The 27,812-nt window shown below is 39.2% G+C and overlaps 2 protein-coding genes across 2 annotated transcripts; both read left to right on the top strand.

The window, feature by feature from the left end:
* Nucleotides 1-12,608: 12,608 nt before the first annotated feature.
* LOC126078825 (olfactory receptor 52N4-like) lies at nucleotides 12,609-13,436 on the top strand. The gene has a single exon (XM_049889646.1). The coding sequence runs from the start codon at nucleotides 12,609-12,611 to the stop codon at nucleotides 13,434-13,436; it is 828 nt and encodes a 275-aa protein (XP_049745603.1).
* A 9,730-nt stretch (nucleotides 13,437-23,166) lies between these two features.
* LOC126080064 (olfactory receptor 52L1-like) lies at nucleotides 23,167-24,123 on the top strand. Its single transcript, XM_049891378.1, has one exon. It carries the CDS (start codon nucleotides 23,176-23,178, stop codon nucleotides 24,121-24,123), a length of 948 nt encoding a protein of 315 aa, XP_049747335.1. The 5' UTR covers nucleotides 23,167-23,175.
* The last annotated feature ends 3,689 nt before the right edge of the window (nucleotides 24,124-27,812 follow it).

Genomic DNA, 27,812 nt, shown 5'->3' with positions numbered 1-27,812 from the left:
GGCACAGGTGCCCTGTTCTCAGTGTCTGTCCATAAAACTGAAAGAAGAAGAAAGTTGAGTTTGAAAGCACAGCTTAATACCCTGGTTAGAGACCACTCTCTAAAGACCCAGTTCCTTTTGTTCAGACTGACTCTAAAATTTTCTTTGAAATATTCCACAGAGGAGCAACAAAGAAAGCCAAAATAAGTTTTAAACAGAAAGGTTGAAATAGCTATTTGTCATCTTCACTTGTATGTCTAATAAATAAGCAGGTCCAAATCTATCAACAATAGTTTTACCACTAGCAGATAACAAATACTAATATTTGGTTTATACTTCCATTTTTTTGGTTTATTTCTAAGCAGTTTATATCATTACACACAGATAAATTTGTATCTTGGCTTTGTCTCTAAGCAGTATGTTCTAAGATAGAAAGTAAGTACTCAGTAAAAATTTTTCTATGGATGAGTAAATGAACCAAAGACTTACCAATATCATTAAAATCTATTTGTAATATCAATTTTAATGGTTTTCTTATATTTTTATATTTGATTATTCTATATGATGCTATTAATCTTTGCCAGCTATTCACATTATTTACTTTGAATAGAATTTCAAGTGATATGAAAGTAATATATATAGAGGTCATAACCATATTTAACTTTTATTTTTAATAGTATTTCAATTTTAAGATGTAATATATGCACATGGTAAAAATTCAAATAAAATGAAAAATATAGACAATGGAAAGACCCCCATGCTTGAATCTCCAAAGTCCTTTTTCTTTTCATCAGAAGAATCCAGCAGTATCAGTTTCCTGGGAATCCTTTTAGAGATAGCTTTTGAATGGACAAGAATACATGTGTATGTTTTCTCATAAAAGACAAAAACAAATGTTAGCATATTAATTATATCATTGATTTCTTTCCTTTTCTTTTTTAACTTAATTATCTTAAAGAGTGTCTCAAATCAGCATGTATAGGTATACCTGATTGTTATGTTGCAAGGTTTTCTGCCATATGGTAGGGGAGATTCCTACTAATAACTTCAAAAATATATATAGTTTTTAAGTAAAAAACACTGGTAGCCCAAAGTACTAATGGGCCACATCCACAATGGCCTCCATCAAACTGAGTCCAGTATAATTAGATGGTGCCAACCAGATTTTGCATCTTCTTAAAATGTTTAAAATTTTCAAAACCATATAAAAGAATCTGTGACAAGTCATCATTCTTATTTGGCTCTGGACTTTAAAAAGCCTCTAGAGTTCTCTCTTAAGTGGGGTATTGCCTACGGTTTTTTGATCAATTATCTCACCACTGACTTTTCTGGCAGGTATCAGAGGGCCCCAGAGAAAGCTGGAGAAAAATGTAGAACAAAATTCTCACTCAGAAAGAAAGACCAGGCTTTCTGGCCTGAAAGAGACTGAAGAAACCCTGAGAGTATGGTCCCCACACACCCTTTCAGCTCAGTAATGAAGTCACTCCTGAGGTTCACCCTTCATCCAAAGATCGGACATAAAACAAAAGGAGACTAAAGGGGCATAGCAGCCCAGGGGCAAGGACAGAAGGCAGGAGAGGAAAGCTGGTAATAGGGAATCTAAGTCTGAGAACGGAGAGTGTTGACATGTCCTGGGTTTGTTAACCAATGTTATAAAACAATATGTGTACTAACTGCTTAATGAGAAATTATTTTGTTCTGTAAACCTTCATCTAAAGACCAGTACAAAAATAAAAAAAAGAATATTAAAAAAAGAAAAAGAAGACTGGTTTCAGTTTTTTTGGTTGTTATATGAAGCATATAAATCAATTATAATCTTTATACCATTGACTCTTTCCATTATGCCATGGATTATTTCCATTCAGAAATCTCATGCTTTTTCCTTTACATCATACAACTCTCACAGCATAAAAAAAAATATATGTTATTTCTAGATTTTTTTTCCATTATTACTTTTCCCCTCTTTATATTTTCTAGCTAGTTATTGTTACTTAAGAAATATTCTTCTGATTGTTATTTTTAAGAAATTATCCAAAACACAGTTATTTATAGTACTATTTACTAAAGCTAATAGCTTTTCGGTAAGTTCTCCCTCTTGGATCTTTTTTTTTTTTTTGTAAAACATATTACCATTATAATAACTTTGAATCATGTATGCCATTATTTTTATTTTGCATCTCCTTAAAATGTTTAGAATTTTCACTGAAACCATATAAAAGAATCTGTGACAGCATTCTTATTTGGTTCTGGACTTTAAAAAGCCTCTGGAGTTCTCTCTTAAGTGTGGTGTTGCCTACGGTTTTTTGGTCAATTATCTTTATGAATTTAGGCAATTTGACATGTACATCTAGTTCTCAACTGAAAATAAAATCAGAAATGGGAAAGTTCAATGACTATCTCTTTTCAGGAGTCTTGGGTCCACAAAGTAAAAGGAAAGCTCTCCTGCTTTCCCTAGTCCCTTGAAGCCCTGGTGGCACAGTGGTTAAGAGCTTGGCTGCTAACCAGAAGGCTGGCGGTATGAATTCACCAGACCCTACTTGGAAACCCTTCAGGGCAGTTCTACTCTTGTCTATAGGGTTGCTATGAGTCGGAATTGATGGCAATGTGTATGCTTTGGGTTTTTTTTTTTTTTCAGTACTTATACAGCACCATCTCTGGGTCAGATCTCATGAGTCGGGGGTTTAGCTGCACTTTCCTCTGGTAGGATCTTCCATCATAACACAACCAGAGGAGAGTTCATTCTCATTCTTCTTACTTGTTCTCCAGTCCTCAGGTCCTCTGCTTGGGTGAAGATCTTGAGGCAAAAGAGGGCCAGAGGAGGAAGAATCAAACTTAGGAAGCACACTGAGAAAACCAAGGACAGAGGGAAAAGAGAGGCAAAGATGACCAGGATAGAGACCTATAAACACAGACCAAGGAAACTGCCTCCTCCCTGTCACCTTTCGCCCCTTGGTTACTCCGTGCATGAACGTCCAGGAGGGAGCCTTTCTGGATGAACCGTCTTCTGTAGCTGCTTCTATTCTATTGGCTACAAGTCTTTTATGTCTTTGTTGCTGAGAGTACATCTCTCCTTCTCCCCTGGGGCCTGGGCTGTTGGACAAATTGGAGCTCTGAAATGCCCTGACCTTCTTTGCTACTCCCTAGGTCCTCCATGAGCCTCCCTCTAATCTTTTTCCTAAATGCCCAAGCCTTGGTGATTTTACACTGCAGCCCCAAATGGATTCCATTGATCTTAGAGGTGCATCAAGCTCAGCTCAGGGAACAAAAGCTCTCAGCCCCCAGTCTCATAGGAAGCACAATTAGATGGACAGCTTTCCTGTGTTGGAGGTTTAGGAAGAATGTTCCTCCTCCTGTTTGAGTGCCTGCCCTTCCCCTCCCACACCCAGGCCTCCCTTCAGCCTCTTTAGGGATTATAATGCAGCAGTTGTATCTCCTCTGGTTTATGTTTTACCACTTCCTTTCTCATCTGTATAAAAATGCAGATGCCTCCTTACCTAGATAGATTCTGTTTGCTCCTCCAGATCTATTTCTCAGAGACATTAAAGTCTATGAGCTCCCTTGTCCTCAGCAAGGCTGAACAGTTGGTGGTTTGAACTCACTCAGAAGCTCCTCAAATGAAGCTTCTGAAAGGTCACATCCTTGAAAATTTGACAGAGTGCAGTAGGAGTCATCGTGAGTCAGAGCTGATTTGAGGACAACTGAAACCCTGGTGGCGTAGTGGTTAAGTGCTACGGCTGCTAACCAAACGGTTGGCAGTTTGAATCCACCAGGCACTCCTTGGAAACTCTACAGGGCAGCTGTACTCTGTCCTATAGGGTCACTATGAGTTGGAATCGACTCGACGGCACTGGGTTTGGTTGGTTTTTTTTAATAACAATGATGAAGTCCAACCAAAAGGTTGGCAGTTCTAATGTACCAGTTGCTCCTCGGAAATCCTATGGGGCAGTTCTACTCTGTCCTGTAGGGTCACTATGAGTCAGAATTCACTCAATGGCAGAGGGTTTGGAATAACAACAGGATACAGCAAATAAAGTTACAAATCAAAAATACAATAAAACTGGCTTTTATATTTGCCCATGAATTTACCTTTATTGGACATCTTTATTTCCTCATATGGCTTCAAGTTGCTGTCTAGCGTGCTTTAACTACAACTAAAGGGACTCCCTTTAGCATTTCTTGTAGAGTAATAGAAGACAAGAGAAAAAACTCCACCTCTTGCAGTCTTTGTGGATTGGTCCTGCGCTGGAACACTCGTTCAACACTTAGGCTTACACAGAGCATAGAGATGAATCTGAGGTGAAAGTTTAGGATTTCCATAGACCTTTTTTTTTTTCTTTTTTCTGGATATAAGTGGTCACTGGGCAGTGCAAACATTTGTGCTAGAGCACTAAACTAAAAGTTTGCTGTTTGAACCCACCCAGAAAAGCTATGGAAGAAAGCCAGGCGATGTGTTTCCATAAAGATTACGGCCAAGAAAACCCTATGGAGCAGTCCTAGTTTTTAACACATGGGGTCACCATGAATTGGAATTGGCTCAAAGACGAGAGGCTTTTGGTTTGTTTTTTGGGCCTGAGCCTTGCCCTGGGAGAGCACTTGTGGTTCAGTGGTTAAGCACCATGGCTGAAAGCCAAAAAAGTCAGCCGTTCAAATCCACCAGTCCCTCCTTGGAAACCCTATAGAGCAGTTCTACTCTGTCCTATAGGGTCGCTGTGAGTGAAAATTGGCTAGACAGCAGTGAGTTTTTTTTGTTTTTTTTTTTTTGGTTTTCTTGTCCTGGGTGTGTGTGTGGCTTTCTAAATTCCCCAGTTATACACTGGTGATTTTGAGTTCCCTGACTTCCCAAAGAAATTCTTGTCTGGCTCTTTGACCTTAGCCTTAAGCTTTCTTTCTGTCTAATGATTTATTTTTATTGTTGTTCTTGAGAATATACACAGCAAAAACATAACACCAATTCAATAGTTTCTACATGTACAATTCAGGGATATTGATTACATTCTTTGAGTTTTCCAACCATTCTTGTCTTCCTTTTTTGAGTTTTTCCTCACCCACTATTATAAACTCACTGCCCTCTAAGGTTCCTATCTAATCTTTTGAGTCGGCATTCTCAATTTGATCCCATATGGATAGATCTTAAATGAGCACAATGCTTAAGGCAGGCATTCTTTTTTTCTTAAATTGCTAATCCTCTTGATGTTTGTTCTCAAGTTTAAAACAGAAGGCACGTTACATTTGAATAATCATAGCCATTACCATGCCAGATACTACATTTACATTGTTTCATTTCATTGTCAAAGAATTCTATTAGATTCCTCTTAAAAAAATTAGTTCCCCATTCAATACTTCGTACATGAAGTGTTCCTTGATGTTGGTTTCATTCCCCACAATGAGTCAGCACCTTCCACATTTCTGTTGTGATCCCAGAGTGGTCGGTAGTGGTAGCTGGGTACCATGTAGTTCTGGTCTCGGGGTCATGTAGGCTGTGGTTCACGGGATCTGTTGGTCCTTTGGACTAATTGTCCCCTTGAGTCTTTATTTTTCTTCACTCCCCTTTGCTCCAGATGGGAAAATACCAATAGCTGTAACTTAGATGGCCACCTTAAAGTTTTTAAGATCTGTGATGCTACTCACCTAAGTAGGATGCAGAACTTTTTCTTTATGAACCATGTTGTACCAATTGACATAGATGTTCCCTTAGTCTGTGGTCCTTTACCTTTGAGCCTAGGAACTTCATCCTGCGAGCTGTCTGGGTATGTCTAAGAGGTTTCCCTGACTCTGCCCCTTGTGTGCTCTATATCTATATATGAGGAGCACCTACTGTTATGTGTGTGGAAATTTCCACCACCAAATCTGTGTCTGCTTGTGGATGTGCTCCCTTAAATCCTCCCACACTTCTTGGCCTATCTATCTACCTATATATCCATTTGTAAATTATTGTTTGTTAATACTGTTGTTGCAGGATTGTCTATGCTATAGTAGTTACAGTAGTTTCCGGTCAGAGCAGTTGGTGGTGGTAGCTGGAAACCATTTGGTTTCTCTGATTCAGGATGGTGAAAGCTGTGGTTCATGTGGTCCATTAGTCCTTTGGACTTATATTTTCCTTGTGTCTTTGGTTTTCATCATTATCCTTCATTCCAAATGTGATACGACCAATAGATATATTTTAGATGGCTATTCATAAGCTTTAAAGACCCCAGATTCTACTCACCAAACTAGCATGTAGAATATTTTCTATATGAACTATGTTATGCCTGTTGACATACATGTTCCCGAGACCATGGTTCCCAGCCGTCAGCTCCAGTAACTTGGTCCTTCACGGTGTTTGGCTATGTCCAGGAAGCTTCTGTGGCTTTCCTTTGGTCAAGTTGTATTGACTTCCCATGTATTGTGTGTTGTCTTTCCCTTCACTAAATTTAGTTCTTGTCTACTCTCTAGTTAGTAATTTTCCCTTCCCACTCCTCCCCCATTCACAACCATCAAAGATTTTTTTTTTCCTTTGTGTGAAAAGTTTCTTGGGTTTTTATAATAGTGGTCTCATACAATATTTGTCCTTTTGGGATTGACTTATTTCACTCAGCATGATGCCTTCCAGGTTCATCCGTGTTGTGAGATGTTTTGTAGATTCATAGTTGTTCTTTAATCCATTGTGTATTTGTACCATAATTTGTTTATCCATTTATCTGTTGATGGGCTTCTAAGTTGTTTCCATCTTTTTGCTATTATGCAAGGAACTTGGGTGTGCATATGTCTATTTATGTGATGGCTCTTATTTCTCTAGGATATATTTCTAGGGGTGGGATTGCTGGATCATATGGTATTTCTATTTCTAGGTTTATAAGGAGGTGCCATATTGTTTTCCAAAATGGTTGTACCAATTTACATTTTTGCCAGCAGTACATAAGAGTTCCAGTCACTCCACAACCTCTCCAACTTTAGTTATTTGTTTATTTTTTTTTAATTCCAATAATGCTGGGGTGTGGTGGAATCTCACTGTAGTTTTGTTTTGTGTTTCTCTAATTTTTTTAATGGCTAATGATTGCAAGCATTTCCTCACGTGTCTGTTAGCTGCCAGAATGTCTCCTTTGCTGAAATGTCTGTTTATATCCTTTACCCGTTTTTTAATTGGATTATTTGCCTTTTTGTTATTAAGGCATTTAAGCATTTTTTAGATTTTGGAGAAGGGACCCTTGTTGAATATGTCGTAGCTAAAATTTTCTTTTTTTTTTTCCTTCAGTCTGTGGGTTCTCTTTCTACTCTTTTGATGAATGCAATGTTTAATTTTTAGGAGCTCCCAGTTATTCAATTTATCTTCTGGTGTTTGTGCATTGGTAGTTATGGTTTGTAATGTATTCACGCCATGTCTTGGGGCCCCTAATGTTACCCCTATTTTTTCTTCCATGATTTTTGTAATTTTAGGTTTTATATTTAGGTCTTTGGTTCATTTTGAGTTAGTTTTTGTGTATGGTGTGAGATATGGGTCTTGTTTCATGGTTTTATAGATGGACATCTATCCAGTTTTGCCAGCGCCATTTGTTGAAAAGACTATCTTTTTCCCGTTTAAGGGAATTTGGTCCTTTGTTCAAGATCAGCTGACCATTGGTGGATGGATTTATGTCTGGGTTCAATTCTTTTCCATTAGTCTATGTGTCTGTTGCTGTACCAGCACCAGGCTGTTTTGACTTCCGTGGCAGTATAGTAGATCTTGAGTTCAGGTAGTGTGAGGTCTCCTACTTTGTTCCTTTTCTTCAGTAATACTTTGCTTATCTGGGGCCTCATTCCTTTTTTATAAAGTTAGTGATTATTTTTTCCACTTCGTAGAAGAATGCTGTTGGTATTTGGATTGGGAATGCATTATATCTGTAGGTCACGTTGGGTAGAACTGACATTTTCACAACGTTGAGCCTTCTTGTCCATGAACATGGTATGTTTTCCATTTATGTAGGTCTCATTTGACTTCTTGCTGTAGTGTTTTGTAGTTTTCTTTGTATGCATCTTTTACACCCCTAGGAGCTGGGTAGCACAGTGGTTGTAGTGATAGACTTCTTAGCGAAAGATCAGTGGCTCAAAACCACCAGTGGCTCTGTGGGAGTAAGATGTGGCAGTTTGCTTCTATAGAGATTTATGGACTTGGAAACCCTATGGGGTTGCTATAAGTTGGGAGTGATTCAGTGGCAGTGGGTTTTGGTTTTATCCCTGGTTAGATTCATTCCTAAGTATTTTATCTTTCTAAAAAAAAAAAAACAGCATGAAGGCAATGTCTGACCTCTTCCAAGCCCACAAGGGGGAAAAAGAACCAAGATCTGCAGCCCAAGGCTGATTCTTATGAGGCAGAGATCAGACATGCCTTCTTTCTCTACCATTTTTACCCACTCTGACAACAATCATCCCTCCCACAGCACTCTTTGCTTCCCTACTGAGTTTGACAATTCATTGCAATGGTCATACGGAACTCAAAGACCAGGCTCACTGTTATGAGGTTTATTATAAGGGAAGTAACAGTTATAAATCTGGCTTAGGAACACACACGAGATTAATTAATTGCACCACAAGGGGCTATTAGAAATGGTATTGTTTTCCTGATTTCCTTTTTGAAGTTCTCTTTTGTTGGTGTATAAGAATCCAACTCACTTTTGTATGTTGGTCTTGTGTTCTGCTACACAGCTAAATCTTTCTATGAGTTCCAGTAGTTTTCCTGTGGAATATTTGTGGTTCTGTATGTATAGGATCATATCACCTGCAAAAATTACTTTTCCTGTCCAATTTGGAGACCACTTATTTCTTTTTCCTGCCTTATTGCTCTGTCTAGGACTTCCAGCACAATGTTAAACAGGAATGGTGATAAATGGCATCATTGTCTTTTTCCCATTCTCAGGGGGGATGAGTTCAGCCTCTCTCTAGTAAGAGTGAGGTTGGTTGTTGGTTTTGTATAGATGCTCTCTATTAGGTTGAGGAATTACCCTTCTATTTCTATTTTATTGAGAGCTTATCAGTAGGTTTTAAGCAAGATGTTGTTTGGTTTCCCTGTATTTGATTCTTTTCCTTCCTTTTCCTGTTAATGATTTCTACTTTTACGGCATTGTGTTTTTCCTCCCTTGCCCCCCCCGAAACCATCAAAGACTGTTTCTTTTTGTGTGTAAACCTTTTCATGAGTTTTTGTAGTAGTGATTTCATACAATATTTGTCCTTTTGTGATTGAGTTATTTCAGTCAGCATAATGCCCTCCAGATTCATCCATATTAAGAGATGCTTCACAGATTCATCATTGTTCTTTATTGCTGTATAGTATTCCATTGTGTGTATGTAGCATAGTTTGTTTATCCATTTATCTATTGATGGGCATCTGGGTTGTTTCCATCTTTTTCCTGTTGTGAACAATGCTGCAATGAACATGAGTGTGTATATATCTATTCATGTGATGGCTCTTATTTCTCTAGGATGTATTCCTAGGAGTGGGATTGCTGGATCATATGGTATTTCTATTTCTAGCTTTCTAAGGAAGTGCCATATAATTTTCCAAAATGTTTGTACCATGTTGCATTCCCTTCAGCAGTACATAAGAGTTCCAATCTCTCTGCAGCCTCTCCAATAATTGTTATTTTGTGTTTTTTTTATTTGTGTCAGTAATGTCGGGGTGAGTTGGTATCTCTTTGTGGTTTTGGTTTGCATTTCTCTAATGGTTGGTGATTGAGAGCTTTTCCTCATGTATTCGTCAGCTGTCTTTGGTGAAGTGTCTGTTCATATCCTTTGCCCATTTTTTAACTGCGTTATTTGTCTTTTTTGTTGTAGAGGTGTTGGATTTTCCTGTAGATTTTAGAGATTAGACCTTTGTTGGATTTGACGTAGCCAATTTTTTTCCCCCAGTCTGTAGGTTCTCTTTTTACTATTTTGGTGAAGTTTTTTGATGAACATAAGTGTGTAATTTTTCGAAGATCCAGTTATCTAGCTTATCTTCTGGAGTTTGTGTGTTGTTAGTTATGGTTTGTATTCTGTTAGTGCCGGGTATTAGGTAGGGCTTCTAACATTGATCCTACTTTTTCTTCTGTGATCTTTATGGTTTTTGGTTTTATATTTAGATCTTTGATCCATTTTGAATTAGTTTTTGTGTATAGTGTGAAGTATAGGTTCTATTTCAGTTTTTTGCAGATGGACATTCAGTTTTGTCAGCTCCATTTGTTAAAAAGACTGTCTTTTCCCCATTTGATGGTCTTTGGATCCTTGTTGAAGATCAGGTGACCATAGGTGGATGGATTTACATCTTGCTTCTCAATTCTGTTCCATTGGTCAATGTGTCTGTCTGTGTACCAATACCAGTACCAGTACAGTCACATTTCTTGACCTTTCTCCCCTCTCTCAAAGCACATCCTGGTGCTCCTGAGAGGAACCATGTGTTATTGCAAGGGAAGATGGGACCAAGGTGGAAGGAGGTTATGGTATTTTTGGCTTGCCTGTTACAGGATATTATTATACATCATTCACCAGCATGATGAACGTATCTGGCCATCTATTTAGAGATGACTATGCATTGTTTCTCAAAGTCCGAAATTCTATTTTCTTAACCATGGCTTCTAATGCAGTATTTATCTCTGATAATTCAGTGACTACAATACTACCACTCCTTCTTCTTTCAACATTTGATAAAGAATTTTCAAGTATTTTTTCTCATTTGATTCTCACAATGATGTTGTGAGGTAAGTTTTAGTATACTCATTTTACATGTGAGGAAACTAAGCCTTGAAAGTGGTTAAGTGTTTTGCAGAAGGTTGCACAGCTGACATATGGCAGAAAAAGTCCCTCAGACTGGGACTTTGACTCATGGCCCAGTGTTTATTCCATGACACTAGAAGTATAAACGTCCACTTATATCTCCCATCCTCCCAGGCCTCAAACTTCCTGCTGTCATCACATAGTCTCCTTAGTAGTAGCTGTGGTTAAAGGTATGAAAAATGATTATGTGGTTGACTCTTGGAAAGAAAAGCAAAACTTCCTTAACCATTTCAAAACTATGCTATTTTTTCTCTTGGTCCATCCATCCTGGCTGACTTCTTCTCGTTTCCTTCATGCTTAGAGACCTCTTCTTGCTGTTATTGAGGCTCTAAGGTCAACCATGCTGTACCTTTTCTGCCTGGAATGTGAATCACTTCCCTTATACTCCAAGCCCTCTCAGACTCCAGGCCCAGGTATCTATGTGTCCTTTTGTTCGTCTCTCACATGAAAGGATTATAGTCCTGGAGGGATTGGAGAATGTCGGGAAGACGTGTAATCCCTAAATCATTCTCTATCAGCCCTGCCATTTGATCTCCTGAGCTGTGCAACTCTAGCCATAGGGCCTAGATGTTCTTCCTTAGCCCTGCAGCAGCCACTGCTAACATTGATACAGGATCCTAGCTTGGGGATTAGTGGATGCGAACTCTGGTCTTCTGTCACTGAATAGAGCTGCAATGATGGACAATTTCCTTCTTTGTAGATGTCAGTTTTCTAATTCATGATGCTATTTGGCACAATACATGTTGGGGATGTGAGGAATTGTACACTTCTTAGTATGTAAACCTGAAAAGAGGATCTCGAGTACATATCTTCTCATTTTCTCTCCTGCTATCAGTAAGGTAGCAGCAATTTAGAATTTGCCACTTTTTTTTTTTTTACCATTAGCTTCTGTTTCTTCTCCAGGTTGCCACCATTCTGAATTTTGTGCCTAGCTGTCTACCAGAGCACCCCAAATAGAAGGAGATAATGTAGGAGGTAAAGTACAGCAACCATGGAGAAATTGAGCAGAGACAAGATGTGCATTTGTGAAATGAATGGGGAATAATCCAGGGAAGAGCTTCATCAAGGTTGGTGTCACCAGGGAGCATTAATTCTGTAATCTTGTCAATCAGGTGAGGTTTGGAGGAGTGGGATGTTGCCACATTAAGGGATTTCCCAGATGTTAGAATTTTTAGATGAAAGTTCTTGGGATAAGACTAAGAGACCGCCTGAGGTCAATGTTGATTAAATCAAGCTCTAGCTCCTGGGAATATGAGCCTGATGTGAAGGATTTTCATTTAACAATTGTTCCTGGGTATCTACTTCAATCTGGTTTTGTGAGTGCCTAGAGTCAAATGTATAATAGGATATCTAACCCTGAGAATTGATTTCTCAACTTCTTGTCCAATGCATTTTTCCACTAGACCAAGTTGAGTTGCCTCTTCTGCTTTTGAAGATCTTGTAGAAATACTGACTAAACGGAAAATTGTTTTCAGCCATTTTCTGAAAATTGTGGGAGTAGTGAAGGTACCGGTGGTGATGATGGTGAGTTTCCAACCTCTATATTGTTGACTCTTTCTTTCTTTGCCTGTTTTTCTTTGGAGTGGAGCTTGGCTTCTAACCAAAAGTTTGGCAGTTCATATTCACCAGCCTCTCCTTAAAACTGTATGGGGCAGTTCCACTTTGTCCTGTAGGTCACTATGAGTTGGAATCCACTTGATGACGATGAGTTTGTTTGTTTGTTTGTTTTTGGTTTGTTGTTCTTGTAAGTGAGAGAATGACCATGATTTTTTTCCAGTAATTCTCATCTCTTCCTACATGCTTTCTTCTTGGCTTGCATCCCAGTGCTGACTGCTGCCCACATTTGGATCTCACTTCTGTTTTGCTTCATGTTCTTGCCAGCAGTGATGATGAATGGTGTCCTGCTTTTTCTCATTCAGACAGAGTGCAGCCTTCACCAACCCATGTTTTTCTTTCTTGCCATGCTCTCCTTTGTTGACCTGGTCCTCTCCCTCTCTACTCTGCCCAAGATGCTGGCCATTTTCTGGTTTGGTGTTACAATTATCAGTTCCCATTCCTGTCTTTCTCAGATGTTTTTAATCCATGCATTCTCTGCCATAGAGTCAGGAGTGCTGGTGGCCATGGCCCTGGATCATTTTGTGGCCATTTTTTACCCTCTGCACTATCCAACCATCCTTACTCCAGTTGTTGTTATCAAGATTGGAGGCCTGGTGGTGCTGAGTGGTGTGGGCTTGACCATCTCCTTTCTATGCCTAGCCCATTTTCTGCTTTACTGTGGCTTACACATGATTGCCTATACCTACTTTGAGCATATGGTTGTGGTCAAGCTGGGCTGTGCTATCACCACTGTAAACAGCCTCTATGCCTTTGCAGTGGCAATCTTTCTTGGTGTGGGTGATGTGGCCTTTATAGTGTGTTCCTATGGGGAGATTGTGAGGACTGTGATGCATTTCCCTCCCCCTGAAGCACATGCTAAAGCAGGCAGCACATGGATGGTCCATGTCTGTGCCATCCTTTTCTTCTATGGACCAGGTTTTCTTTCTTTGGCCATGCAGTGGTTTGGGTCACTGACTGCCTCTGCTGTCAAGGTCATCCTTGCCAATCTCTACTTGCTCTTTCCCCCTACTGGACCGCATTGTGTATGGAGTCAAGACCAAGCAGATATGGGAATAGCTGTTCACAATACTAACCCCTAATCAGATTGACCCTTCTTGAGTATAGCTCCCATCAGCTAGACTTCAGGAGCCAGGATGGCCCTTCTCTGTGGGCTAAAGCCCTACTGTCCAGGCCATTTCCCTGGTTTGGACAGTTAACAGAGAGAAAATGAAGTTATCTTGAGTGTGTGGAAGTTAACGAATCTTTTCTTAGACTTTGGGTGCCCAGATATTGAAATGAACTAGGTGTCTATTTTGGGCATATAAGCAGACACGGGGAAAATTCCACTAGACACTCACACGTGATCAGTCTGTTGAAATGGATAGGCCCTATCTGTCAGAGAATCCTTGAGTTTAGAGACACAGGAGTGGCAAACTATGGAGATATTTCAGAATTTTAAGTTCATAAGAGAAATTCTTTAAAATTATCTGACTTCAGAAATGAAGATAAACCTTATATTCTTCATTCTATGCTTTTTTTGAGGTAATTTTTGAAGTGGAAACCCCTTTGTAACTCCTAAGTAATGTCCATGTTAGTCCCTGAGAGTAAGTGTAATTCTTTTGTTTCTTCATTTTCAGTCTCAGATGTAAAGACTTGAGTTAATCATATTCCTAGGTTTATTTTAGACAATAATTGTTCTACTTCTTGTTTTATTTATTTTCTGTCTTCATTCCTGATCTCTTTCTCATTCCTTTTCCAGTTCCTCCATTGGTATCACTTTAATGTGTTTGCTGTATGTTCTTAAAAATTTGTGTACCTTTGTAACGTGTATATGCTGTTTGGGTGTTATGTATTCTCAATATACATAAATGCCCTTCTTGAATCTCCTCAAATGTGCCATGCACCCTCCAGCCATGGGGCCTTTGTCTTGGTTCTTTCTGATGGAAATGCATCTCCCTGTCTTTATCACCAGCATTTCCACTCACCCTGAACCTTAGTTCAAATTTCACTTCCTTGGAGAAGATTTTTCAAGTCACTTTTTTGTAGATCTCAGAGCACTGTGTATATTTCTTTCGTTATTCATAATTAATTCATAATCATACATATCTTTTGATCGGTTGAATAATCTTTGTCATCACCCCACTAGATTGTGAGTTCTATTGTGTTCTTAGGTTAGTACTTGTCACATGATTTGTTCTCAATAAATGTCTGTTGTATAAATAAATCTCACTATTTTCATGGGCTGCATCACCATTAGTATATCCCTTCCTCATTCATTACAATAGTACATGTTTTGAATAATTGAATACATTTGTGTAAATCACCCATAAGCACTCAATAAATTTTTAGGGAAATGAAATATATTGTCTTTAAACTACCATCATCATCACAATCACTATTAACTTTTCACATCATCATTACTAATATCACTTTAACTGAGTCTTTTCAAAGTTAATAATTTCAAATGGTGATATTTTGGACACTGCATAGAGGCACTGGAGAACATAGTACATAATTACAGTCCATTTGCTTACCCTCTGCGCTATTCAACCATCCTTACCCCAATTGTGGTCATCAAATTGGAGGCCTGGTGATGCTGAGGGGTGTGGATTTCACCATCTCCTTTCCAAACTGGCCCATTGGCTGCCCTACTGTGGCTTACACACGATTGCCTATACCTACTGTGAGCATGTGGCCATGGAAAAGCTGGCCTGTGGTGCCACCACTGGGACAAGGTCTATACCTCTGCTGTGGCAATCTTTCTTGGTGTGGGTGATGTTGCCTTTATTGTGTATTCCTATGGGTAGATTGTGAGGACTGCGATGCGTTTCCCTTTACCGGCGGAATGTGCTAAAGGAGGCAGCACGTGTATGGCCCATGTCTGTGCCATCCTTTTCTTCCATGGACCAGGTTTACTTTCTGTGGCCACGTAGCAATTAAGTCAAGGTAGACTCACTGCTGTGTATAGGTAAAAACCAAACAAGAAGAAAAATTGTCTTCCTTCTTTTCTTCTTATGCTCCTCTTTTCTTTTTTCCTTCATTACTTTCTTTCATATTTGGAGTATTTATGAGGCTCTGAAATTACAGTGGCTTTCAGTGTTTTGGGGAGACCAACTTGAAAAGAGAAATTACAATAAAATATTATAGTGGTATGGTAGAGACCACATCAGAAGTCTTGTAGAAAAAAGGGAACCAATTTTCATTAAGAGAGTGAGGGACAGGAGAGAGATATGATTTGAGTTGGGTTAATGGTATACTACAAATGACAAGGGTAGCTCAAAACAGTTAACATGTTCGGCTGCTAACCGAAAGGTTGGCAGTTCAATCTCACCCAGAGGTGCCTTGGGAGAAAGGCCCAGAGATCTACTTCTGAAAAACCAGAAATTGAAAAACCTATGGAGCACAGTTCTACTCTGACCTACATGGGGTTGCCATGAGTTGGAATTGACTTTACAGCAATTGATACTGGGCAGGTTCACCTCTTACATGCTTGTAGCACACTGTAGTTTTAAGTTATAATATTTACAATCATTATTTGTGTGATTATGTACTTAATATATATTATCCATCATCAATGAGGGCAAGGACCTTTTTATATTAATTATTTATTATTATTTTTTTAACATCTAGTAGAAGGTTTGAAATTGATAGATATTTAATAAATATTGATTGACCAAATGAATAAATAAGGCTTTCCACTAGCTGTGAATGAAATACTTGTTGACTGGATGAATGAAAGGACTGGACTGCTTGAACCATTGTTCCCAAGGGGAATGTGGTCACCTGGATGGAGTGGTAGCTGCTTTAGTCAGAGTTAGCATCAAGGAAAGGGCCTGCCTGGTGATGGGGAGTTGTGATAGAGGAGGCCTGAGTCAACCAAATTGAGAATTTGCTGGAATGGAATGTTAGAGAGACTCTGTTTCTCCTGTACTTGTTTTGGCTCTGAGGTGGGTGTCTTTGGGCCTGTCACAATCCTCTGGAGAAGAAGCAGAGCGTTCAGCTCACCTGAAGCAGATGGGCTTTTCATGTTCTTCAAAATCAGATTCTGAGACACATTGCATACAGAAAGTTTATTGGGGGGTATACCTGGTGACAATACCTGTCAGAAAGTGAGGGGAGTTAGATGAGTCAGAGAGAGAAAGAAGTTCAGTTTTGATACATTTGCTCCAGAGGCCTCTGCTGACTGATATGGAGGAGTTAAGCTGAGATGGCGCTGAAGTGTTGCTACAGGTTGAAGAAAGGGGGTTGTGTCTTTGCATTCCTACAGTGACAAATCACTAGGGGTGGGCTTCACTAGGGAAGGAAAATTAATCTTAGGGAAGGCAGGTCTCTTAGGCCAAGGGAGAGTGACTCATATGAGCTTTCAACAGCCAACACTCCTGCAGCTGCAGGAATGAGCACATAAAACCACAGCATCCACCAAAGAATTTATCGAGGTGCAAGCTTCTTTTGCAAGAACAAGAAGTCTGAGCTCACAGAGCAATGTGATTCATGAGGTTTTGCAATAAAATGATCATGATATATAGACTTAAGGATGATGGGTAATGCTGGACAGAGGTGTGCCACCCATTTAACTGGAGGTGCCATCTCTGCTCTGCCTCTCCTATCCAACCACCCTTCCCTGGAGGCAGTAGCGTCAGCCCTGTGTGCCTCCAGTCAATCTGGAGGCAGACTTCGGCATTGTCCAGTTGTGGCTGTGAATCCAGTGGGAACTGCCAATTAATATTAATGGCTGGCCTTCCCGGGACCTTGTTCATGGTTATCACCATTGTCTTGAGGAAGTACCGAGAATGGACTGGACTGCCAGGGTGAAGATGACAAAACCAGCTATGTGGTGAACCACGGGATTTCAGGTATGCAACATGAGATCAGTTTTGAGGCTTATGACTTGAGGGAAGATTATTGACAACTGATTTTTGCCTTTGCCACAGCTCTTGTGACAGTAGTTATTTTTTGGCTTGGCTAGTGTGGTACTGAGTCCCCCAGTAGCTCTAGTCTGACACATTTTAGTAGTTGTAAGCTTGCTTCCTCCTGACTCTGAGTAGCAGGTTCTCTCCAGGTCTGGTTCCTCAAAACTAATCATTCCTGTTCCACTCTTCTTAGTGTTTGCCATTCAGATTGTGCATTGCTGCAAAGTTACCTGCGACATTGTAGACAGCTACCAATCCCATTAAACTTTCACAGTCAGCTTGGGGTGCTCACAGGAGCATTTAGCATGGTCTTAGGTTACATTTTCACCATCACATATGGCACATGTATATATAGCAGATTAATCTATTTTCCTCAAGTCTTGCCTGAGCTAGTACTCATGCTTCATATCTTTGGAAAAATTGTGCACAGACCTTGGTGATGTGCTTGATTTTCTCTTTGACATTCAAAGATTGCTTTGTAGCCCTTCTGAGTCAGAAATCCTGTTCATTGCTGCTATTCATGAGTTAGGGCAGAAGATCATGATGGAGACTGAACTGGGAACTGAGGATGTTCCTGGGACAGAGCAGGGAGGGCCAGTATGGAACACTCTTGAGGGTGGGAATGTTCTTCCTTCTTTCTCTCCATGTTTCTGAGTCTCATTCAAGACTGATGCAGGAATTTAAAACATGCCACTCTCAGAGGCAGCCCAGAGACCAGGAGAACAGTGCCCCTGTGCCAGGCATATTTTACCGGTTGTCCATGTGTCTCAGATTTGTCTTCTGGGGCTCTGCCTCTGAGTTTTTGTTTTCTGCCTTTTCCACTCCTACTAAGTCATCATGCCCTCCCCTAATCTCTTTTTGTCTGCCTCACTGTTATCTCCCTTTTTACCACTATCTAGTGTCTGGGACATTGTGAAGAAGGAGATTAAGAGGAGAGAGACAGGCCACAGTCCATAGAGGAGCCTCCCTGCTTGCTAAAGGCAGTGTCAGAAGTGACTAGTAGTGACACACACCTAAGATTCTCTCATAGTCTCTCACAGCAGAGAGATTCCTCAGGGCTCTTCCTGCTGGAGCATCATTTAAAGTGAGGAATGTGGAGGCTCAGTCACTACATGTCTCAAAAACATCCCACTTCCTGCTACATCATTCTATCTCCAAAGTTCAGTCTCTGCCTTGTCAAGCTCTGGTAAATCCTTGTTCATTTAAGACTCTTATATAGTCTTTTATTCTTTAATTTCATCATATAGACATTTATTTATTCAGCAAATGTTACTGAGTATGAACTAGATTCCTGGAACTTCTGGAACCTGACTTGGGACTACTGTAATAAGCAAGGCATGATGGTCCCTACTCTTTAGGAAATAACACACTGAAAGATTTTACAATGCAAGCTATTCAATGCAACGACAGGGCAGGTAAAAGGGACACAGTAAGAAATAAAATGAATCATGTCATGCTGCCTTCTAGAATTTGAGGACAACGTCACAGAAGAGAGGCTGCTTGGATTGAATTTACCTGAATAAATAGGAGTTGAAAAACATTAGTTATTTGCTAACTGTTCTCTGTTTCTCGGCTAGATAGCTAAATATGTCTTCAATTTTAAGGTTGTGGGAATAAAGCCAATGTGCCTTTCCTGGAAGAATCACAGAGGCACCTTTTGCTTACTTTAATAATTAAGTCTTAATAAGCCACTCTAGGCTTTTCCTGTGGACTCAAAAATCACATAGAAGAGGCAGGTTATACTCAGACACTTGAGTTTCTTCATCTTTCTTTCATTCACTGTGCTTTGCCTCGGACCCTCACTGCTCCAGTGACACTGCTCTTAAGGAGCCACAGGTGACCTTCCTCAACATACAACTGTTCTCTTACTCCTCAGCCAAAACATGAGAAATGGGCTGAAGCTTGCCACAGAAGCCAGGTAATTAAGAAAGAGAACTAACTTTCTCAGCATTTGGAGTGTTAAGCACTGGAATGAGACTTTTGCTAAGAATATGAAATTTCCTTTGAGGTCTCAATTAAAATATTTCATAGTCAGTTTAGGTTATCAGGGGATTTGAATCTGGAGGATAAAGGCTAGATGATATTCCAGATATTGTTGCTGCTATGTTTAAGTGTTTGATCAATATTGTCAACATTGGTTTATAAAACAGACACTTTGATAAATAGATGTATAATCCACAAGAACTGAGGCATTTCTGATTCTTTTTTATCTTTATATGTAAATGTGCCTCCCCTCCACACTTATACAGAGAAATGCAATTATTTTAGGCTATATTTGTGTCCTAAAACAAATGTAGAGACACATACGTAATTTCAAGTCTTTCATTTTAATGCTTTAATCGTGGGAAGCAAGTGAAACAGAGCACCTATTTATTGCCATTTTGCGTTGATGTGAGGGTGTTAAGGACAGTGAATTTTCCTAATATCATGATGAGATGTAGACTTATCCAAAGTTTGCAACAGAGGAACAGTCATGGAGACAAAGAAAAAAATGAGTCTTATGATCTCATATTCAGACATCTTCTATTATTAACAGGAATAATAATGATAACTATAATTTATGGATTAATCTAAGTACCAGCACTTTACATGTATCACCCTAATTAATCTTTAGAATAAGCCAATAATGTTAATACTATTTATTCTTCCACCAGATGTGGAAATCAGGACTCAGAGAGTTTAAGTAGCCTCACAAGGTTTCATTCCAAGAATATGAAAGGATCAGAATTTAAACCCACATCTGTCTAACTCTATAATATTTTTTCCCAATACATTGTACAGACTTCACCATAATAACTTTTAACTATGAAGTTTAATGAGATATGGTCCTTTCTTTTGAAGCAAACCATTAAGACACTGATAGGATTTCTACAATTTACATAAAGTGTAAAGTTGTGAATGAACAAAGGACTGCTTATGCAATCAGTGTGGTTCTAACTCTGTCAGTGTGTCCTTTGGAGAGGCAGGAGACAGTGAACTCTGAGTTTTGAAGGATGTGAGGAACAAACTCAGGTAAAAGAGGAGGAAGAAAGAATATCTAAAAGTAATATGCAAAATGAGACGGTGTACTTACGTAACTTCAAGAATGTTAAAGTGACTAAAGCAAAATATACACATGGGAGTATATTAAGCATAAAACAGGAGGAGCAGACAAAAGATAGACTTTGAAAACATACTTTTATGCTAGTCTTAAAAGTATGACTTTATTCTACCAATTAAATTTACTGGAGGGTTTTAACCATATGAGTGACAAGATAACATCTGTATCTTAGGAGAACCCCTCTGGCTTTAGGGTGGAGAGGTGGATTGGAAAGAGGTGATACCAAAGTGGAGATATACAAAGAAGCCATCCAGATGCGACAAGCTGGGGATGTGAACTAAGGCAATGTCATTGGTGTTAAGGGAAAGGAATGGATATAACTCATTGATGTCATGTTAAAAAACGTAAAGTCAACAGGAATTGTGAATGCTTAAGAGGAATGAGAGATAACGATAAGTAAGCATAGTTTCTATGGTTCTGATTATGGTGGGTAGGCAGATAGTGATGTAATTCACAGAAATATGGAAAGAGGAAGTAGAAAAGATTTGGTGGAAAATTGTTGTTGTTGTGAGGTAGGAACGAATTGGTTCCAACTCCTAGTGACCCCATGTACAAAAGAAAAATTTCCCAGTCCTGAACCATCCTTACAAAATTGCTATGTTTGAGCCCATTGCTGCAGAAGGGCTATAGTGAGGGTAATCAGTGCCCAGGGACAATCTCTGTTGAACACCCCTCTCAAAAACTTGAGTCCCAGGGGTAATCTCTAAGTTTTCTCCCACCGTCAGTTTCAAGATGAAAAGATGTTGATAGCGGCAACACCTCAGCTGTAATGCCTCCCCCTCCTCTTGTCTGGCTCCCTCAGTTAAGAGCCTTTCATATTTGTGGCCCCTTAGAATGTCACTCTGTGCCTTGTCTGGCACCCCCTTGGACTTGCACCCTGGGGCAAGTGTCCTCCCCCCCCTTTGCTATACCTCTCTGCAGCCGTCTCTCTGAGGATCTTCTCTTCGATGACCCGCTATTTTACCAAGCATCATTTCCTTCTCCAGGGACTTTTCCCTCTGGATAACATATGCAAAAGATGTGAAACAAAGTCTTGCCTGCCATTGTTACTTCTAAGGAGCATTCTGGCAGTACTTCTTCCAAGTCTGATTTGTTCACTCCTCTGGCAGTCCATGGTATATTCAATATTCTTGGCCAAAACCATAATTCAAATGCATTAATTCTTCTTTGGTCTTCCTTATTCATCACCCAGCTTTTGCATGCATGTGGTGAAAAAAAAAAGTTTTTTTTTTTTTTTTTACGATTGAAAATACCATGGCCTGGGTCAGGCTTACCTTAGTCTTCAGGATGACTTTTTTGCTTTTTAACCCTTTAAAAAGGCCTTTGCAGCAGATTTTCCCAATGCAATAGGTTGTTTGGTTTCTTGACTGTGCTTCCATGGATGTTGATTGTGCGTCCAAGTAATACGAAGTCCTTGACAACTTCGATCTTTTCTCTGTTTATCATGATGTTGCTTATTGGTCCAGTTGTGAGGACTCTGTTTTCTTGATGTTAATGTATGATCCATATTGAAGGCTGTAGTCTTTGGTCTCATCAGTAAGTGCTTCAAGTCCTCTTTGCTTAAAGCAAGCAATGTTGTGTTATCTTCATATCGCAGGTTGTTAATGAATCTTCCTCCAATCCTGATGCCATGTTCTTCTTCATACAGTACAGATTTTCAGATTATTTGCTCAGCATACACACTGAATAACTATGGTGAAAAGACACAACCCTGATTTAAACCTTTACTGATTTTAAACCATGCAGTATCTCCTTGTTCTCTTCATACAACTGCCTTTTGGTCTATGTACTGGTTCCTCATGAGCACAATTAAGTGTTCTGGAATTCCCATTCTTTGCAATATTATCCATAATTTATTATCCACACAGTCAAATGCATTTGCATAGTCAATAAAACACAAGTAAACATCTTTCTGGCATTCTCTGACATCAGCAATGATACCCCTTATTCCACATCCTTCAATATTGCATCTGGAGGCTTGAATTTTTCTTCAGCTCTTTCAGTTTGAGAAATTCCGAGCATGTTCTTCCCTTTGGATTTTCCATTGCTTGGTCTTTGCACATTTCCTTATAATACTTTGTCTTCTCAAGCCACCTTTTGAAATCTTCTGTTCACCTCTTTTACGTCATCATAATAGGTGAGTTAATCTGGTTTTGAATATTTTGAACATGTAGTATTGATATAGTTTAGAAGGTAAATGAAAAGATAGACTTGTGTTTCAGCAAGAGCTTCAATTTTGAAACAATTATAAAAATAATTAAAACCATGGGAAAGAACGATCTCAATCAGGAATAATTTACAGAATAGAGAAGATAGGAGAGGATGGAATTCTGGAATAGAAATGTGTAATGGGTAAGCAGATGGAGAAGAACTCAAAGGGGCTGAAATTTTGGGTTGGGAATGTAGAAGGAACAACTGTAGAGTCCTATATGATGGAAACTGGAGAGATTAAAAAATTGCACATTTATTTACAGTATTCAGCAATGCCAAGAGATCAATAAAGAGAATCCTGTAGTGTTGATAGTTTCAAGATATAAGTAATTGAATGGTAGAGTTAAATATCTATCCCAAAGGAACACATCTTTATGCTTAACTCTAGATAAAGTTAGAACTATCCTAATTCAGAAATATGATGTCTCACCATTAAAAATATTATCTCGGTAAAAGGAGATTCTATTTCTTGTTTCTAACTTTATTCCTATGTTGCAGTTAAGCCCCTTTATTCTTCCTAAGAAGATGGTACCTGGCTCTGGACAATGTGAGAACTCATCAGGAATGGAGAAATCATGACTTTTGTTTTTTTTTTCCTCTTCTCTCTCTAAGTCATTGATGATGGTCCTTAGCAATTCCAGCTGGAGGCTACCTCATCCTTCTTTTTTCCTGGTAGGTATACCTGGTTTGGAGGAAAGCCAGCACTGGATAGCATTGCCCCTAAGTGTCCTTTACGTCCTTGCTCTGGTGGGAAATGTCACCGTTCTCTTCATCATCTGGACTGAACCGTCCCTGCACCAGCCCATGTACCTCTTCTTGGCCATGCTTGCTACCATTGACCTGGTCCTGGCCTCTTCCACTACACCCAAAACCCTTGCAGTACTCCTGGTTCATGGCCACGATATTGGGTATACCATATGCTTGATCCAGATGTTCTTCATCCATGCATTCTCCTCCATGGAGTCAGGTGTGCTTGTGGCCATGGCTCTAGATCGCTATGTAGCCATCTGTCACCCTCTGCACCATTCCACCATCCTACATCCAGAGGTCATAGGGTGCATTGGAGTGGCAGTGCTGGTGCGGGGATTACTCCTTCTCACCCCTTTCCCCATCCTGCTCCGGCGCCTCATCTTCTGTGAGGCCACCATCATAGGCCATGCCTATCGTGAACATATGGCTGTGGTAAAACTTGCCTGCTCAGACACTACAGTGAACCGAGCCTATGCGCTGGCAGTGGCACTGCTTGTGGTTGGACTAGATGTTCTGGCTATTGCTGTTTCCTATGTTCTCATCTTCCAGGCAGTTCTAAAGGTACCAGGGAAAAAGGCTCGACTTAAGGCCTTTAGCACATGTGGGTCCCATGTTTTTGTCATTCTGATCTTCTATGTCCCTGGAGTGTTCTCCTTCCTCACTCACCGCTTTGGCCACCATGTACCTCATCACATCCATGTTCTTTTGGCCACACTTTACCTCCTTGTGCCACCTGCCCTCAATCCTCTTGTCTATGGGGTGAAGACTCAACAGATCCGTCAGCGGGTACTAAGGATATTCTACATAAAACCATAGATCTAAACACACCCTGGTTATCTTCTTCTGAGGCTTCTTCCAAGTACACTACTAGGAGCCCATGGCTGATCTAGGTGATGTAGATAGAGGCCATTTCACAGTGAGTAGTCCTTGCAGTCCTAGTAGTCTCATGGTGAAGAACACCTATGGGCCCTTGGCTCCGTAGCCTTTTGGGATGTACCTGGCTGGCTGGATTTGTTAATATTTTCCACATGCTTTTTTTTCACTTCGGACTCCAACATTTCCCCACTCACGGTGTCAGATGGACTTAGATATGGGAAAAATAGATGACAGCTCTGGATGTATCGTCTTTCCTGCCCTCACCCAGAACTGAGCATGAAGAAGCATCTGGAATGGAAATGGGAACTGCAAATTTTGCCTTGCTTTTTTTTTTTTCTATCTTAGAGTATCTTTAAACTCTCTCTTGCTGTGAACTCCAGATCACTAGGCTCCTTGGTAGAAGTTGGGTCTCTCTGAAAGCACCTGAGTGCATCATAAGGTGAGAGAACTGCAACATGAGTGTTTCTCTTTTTTTTTTTAATCAAGTTTTGTATAATCTTTAACAGGCTCTAGGAATAATAAGATATGATCCCTATTTTCAAGGGAAAAATATATATGTGCAGTGGATTTCTTTAAAAGAATGTGTATTTGGATTAAAAAAATTATATATTAGCTTGTTGTAAAGAAAGAATAAGACCAATTATTGAATCTATGTATGTTTTATGAGTTTTAATTTAACAAAACAAATTAATCATACAATTATCAGCATATAATAACTTCAAAATGTGCTAGATTCTACTGCTGCTAAATATTGCTTTATTAAAAAAAGTACTCGAGTTATGCTGATTGGAAAATTAGTTTCTGTCTCTGAATTGTTGGATATGGAGATGTGTCAGTCAGATCCACATTTGTGCCCTTAGGAACTGGGTTCACTATCGGCGGATTACATACTGCTTTTTGAGTGTTGCATTAAGACCTGACTTAACTCTTTTGTGTTCCTAAAAAGTAACACTTTTTTACAGTCTCAGAAGTCAGGTCTTTGCCGCCTTGGGGTAGGTTGCCCGGGTGATGACAGTATCCTATCTTGGATTTCTTACTGATAGAAGGGTTGAGTGACAAACGAGTGTTTCTACTTTTTCCTTTTTTTGTAAATTTTGACCCTAACAAATAATTCTCTGTTGCAGAAATTGATTGTTATGTCTTTAATTTGCCTGGTACATTGGGTGGGTTAGGGAGGATGGATATAAGCTATTTTTATTGCAGCAGGATTACAAATTACCATGACATTACGCTCTTTGTAAGTTTTCCTGGGAGATACTTGAAAACAACTTACTTACACTCAGAGGTACCCAGTTTTGGTAGGTTATATGTTCTTATTCTTAGGAATTGTTCCATTTTAAATTTATTGTTATAAAGATGTTTTTAATACTCTTACTACATTTTAGTGTCTATAGCATTTTTTCATTATCTCTTCTTTATCATTTCTAAAATTTTTATTTGTTCTCTCTTCTGTCTTTCTCTCTTCTAAATCTTGCCAGACTTTGTCACTGTATTAGTTTATTTTTTTTTTATAAAGAAGTATATTGTGGCTTTATTGATCTCTAATATGCTTCTGTTTCTAATGCATTACTTTCTAGTCTTTATTATTTCATTCTTTCTACCTTTATATTTCTCTTTTTCAAACTTTAAAGTTGGATGCTTCTTATACTTTAATATAAGCTTTCAAGTATATGATTCATTATAAATACAAATAATGCTAACACATAAAATAGGTGTTATTTAGCATTTTATTATTACTTAATTCTATTTTATAATTTTATTAAGATTCTTCTTTAACACAGGAGTTATTTAGAAAAAGTGGCATTTTTCTAGGTATAGTTTCATTACTGATTTTTAATTTAATAGCCTTATGGTTGAAGAACACTGCATGATAATAAGTGTTTTGATTAAACTTGGTTTATAACCTAGTATGTAGTCAATTTTAATAAACTTTCCGTTGTTTCTACTGAGTTCATTTGGAGCATGCCTTGAATATCTTCATAGGAACATTTCTTATTTCTTCATCATCCTTCAGCTTCTCCAATTCCTTTTTCTCTAGCTAATAATCTTTACCTCTTCATGCTAATGACAATACAGTAAGAAAAAAATATATACATGGAATAAATAGGCATTAGAGGCAGAATTTCACATTTTCTAGATGATTCCAAATGGGAGGAAAGCCTGAGGAGTGTGTCAGAGGAATTTCTACTATGGGCAACCGTGGGAATATGAAGGAGTTAATTCAAGTTATGCATAAAACATGCAATATAGATCATACTTTCATAGTGCTATCAGCCCAGCAATGTTGTAAGTGCTATTTCAATACTGACTGTTTTAATTCTCAAAATAATCCCACGGGATAGGTGCACTATTATTACCTATGTGTATAAGGATACTGAGACCCAGAGTGGTTAGTAGTTTGCCCAAGTAACAAAGCCAGTAAGTGATGTAGCTGGGAATTTAACTCAGATAGCCTGTCCTACAGACTTTCTCACCATAGCACCTAAACCACTCAGAGAGTCCCTTCACCTGCACTCCATCCCATGCCACATTTGTGGTAATGTGCATTTGTTGAGATGCCACCCCATACTACATTTTACTAATCTTCCATTTTGTCCTGGCAAGTAGGTTTTCTACCTGATCATCAAATATGTGAATAATCCAATCCTAGAATCTCATTTAAGGCCTGTTTCTGGGTCCACATCTGGTGCCAGTTAATGTATGACAGGGCCTAAGGAAGAAACAGCACAATAAAAGGGTTTAGCTGAAAATAATTTAACAAAGGGATAATTCATAGAGGTGTTTGCAGGTCAAGGGAAGCAAAAAGAGATGGGGAAGCGCTCAGAGGTTATAGCAGCATTAGAAAGGTGCTACAACCCCTATGCCTGAAAGGGCACGTTGCGGCAGCAACATTACTTGAATCTGGTGAGTCTGGTGAGTACTGGAGCTGTGGAAAAGGGGGTTTCCAATAGGATCTCTGGTGATAGAGAAATACAGCCACTGCCAGAACTACTTCAAGGCAACAGGTAGGAGTAGGAATAAATATCCTTGCCCCTCTCTCCATATTTTGATCTGTTTATTATCTGAACTGGAAGCCAAGAGGGTCTGGTCAGAGCATCCAGCTGTAAGTAGCCATAGAAATCAGCTGCCCAGCATGAAGTAGGACAAAGAGGGAGGGAATGAATCTGGAGTCAAATAGGGAATACACAGCACATTGGGTTGAACCCAACTACTTGTCTATAGTTGTATCTAAGAAATAAAGTGTGTGTGTGGGGGGGAGGGGGGAATCACACAATAAAACCAACTGGTTTTGCTTTAGCTTCATAATCACAAACCTCACAGGGACATTCAATAATTACTGTAGCTGAAACAATCACCTACTCAAAAAAAAAAAAAAAAAAGTTCAAATTAAACTAGAGAGGTAGCAAGGAGCCAGATTATGTATGATTTTTTATTAATTGATTTGAGTCTAATCCTCAGGAAGCTTATAGTCTAGTTCATGTGACATCTTTAGTATTAAGAAATTTGGTTTTATTTTATGAACAATGGAAAGCCAGTGATAGGCTAATGTAATGTTATTGTTGTAATACAATTTTGTTGAGGGGAGAAACCCCGATTAACTTACTCATCTTTTATCCCCTGGTGATTAA

The sequence above is a fragment of the Elephas maximus genome, chromosome 7, assembly GCF_024166365.1.
Source record: "Elephas maximus indicus isolate mEleMax1 chromosome 7, mEleMax1 primary haplotype, whole genome shotgun sequence".
Taxonomy (NCBI): Eukaryota; Metazoa; Chordata; class Mammalia; order Proboscidea; family Elephantidae; genus Elephas; species Elephas maximus.
This window is presented reverse-complemented; position numbering and strand designations above follow the sequence as displayed.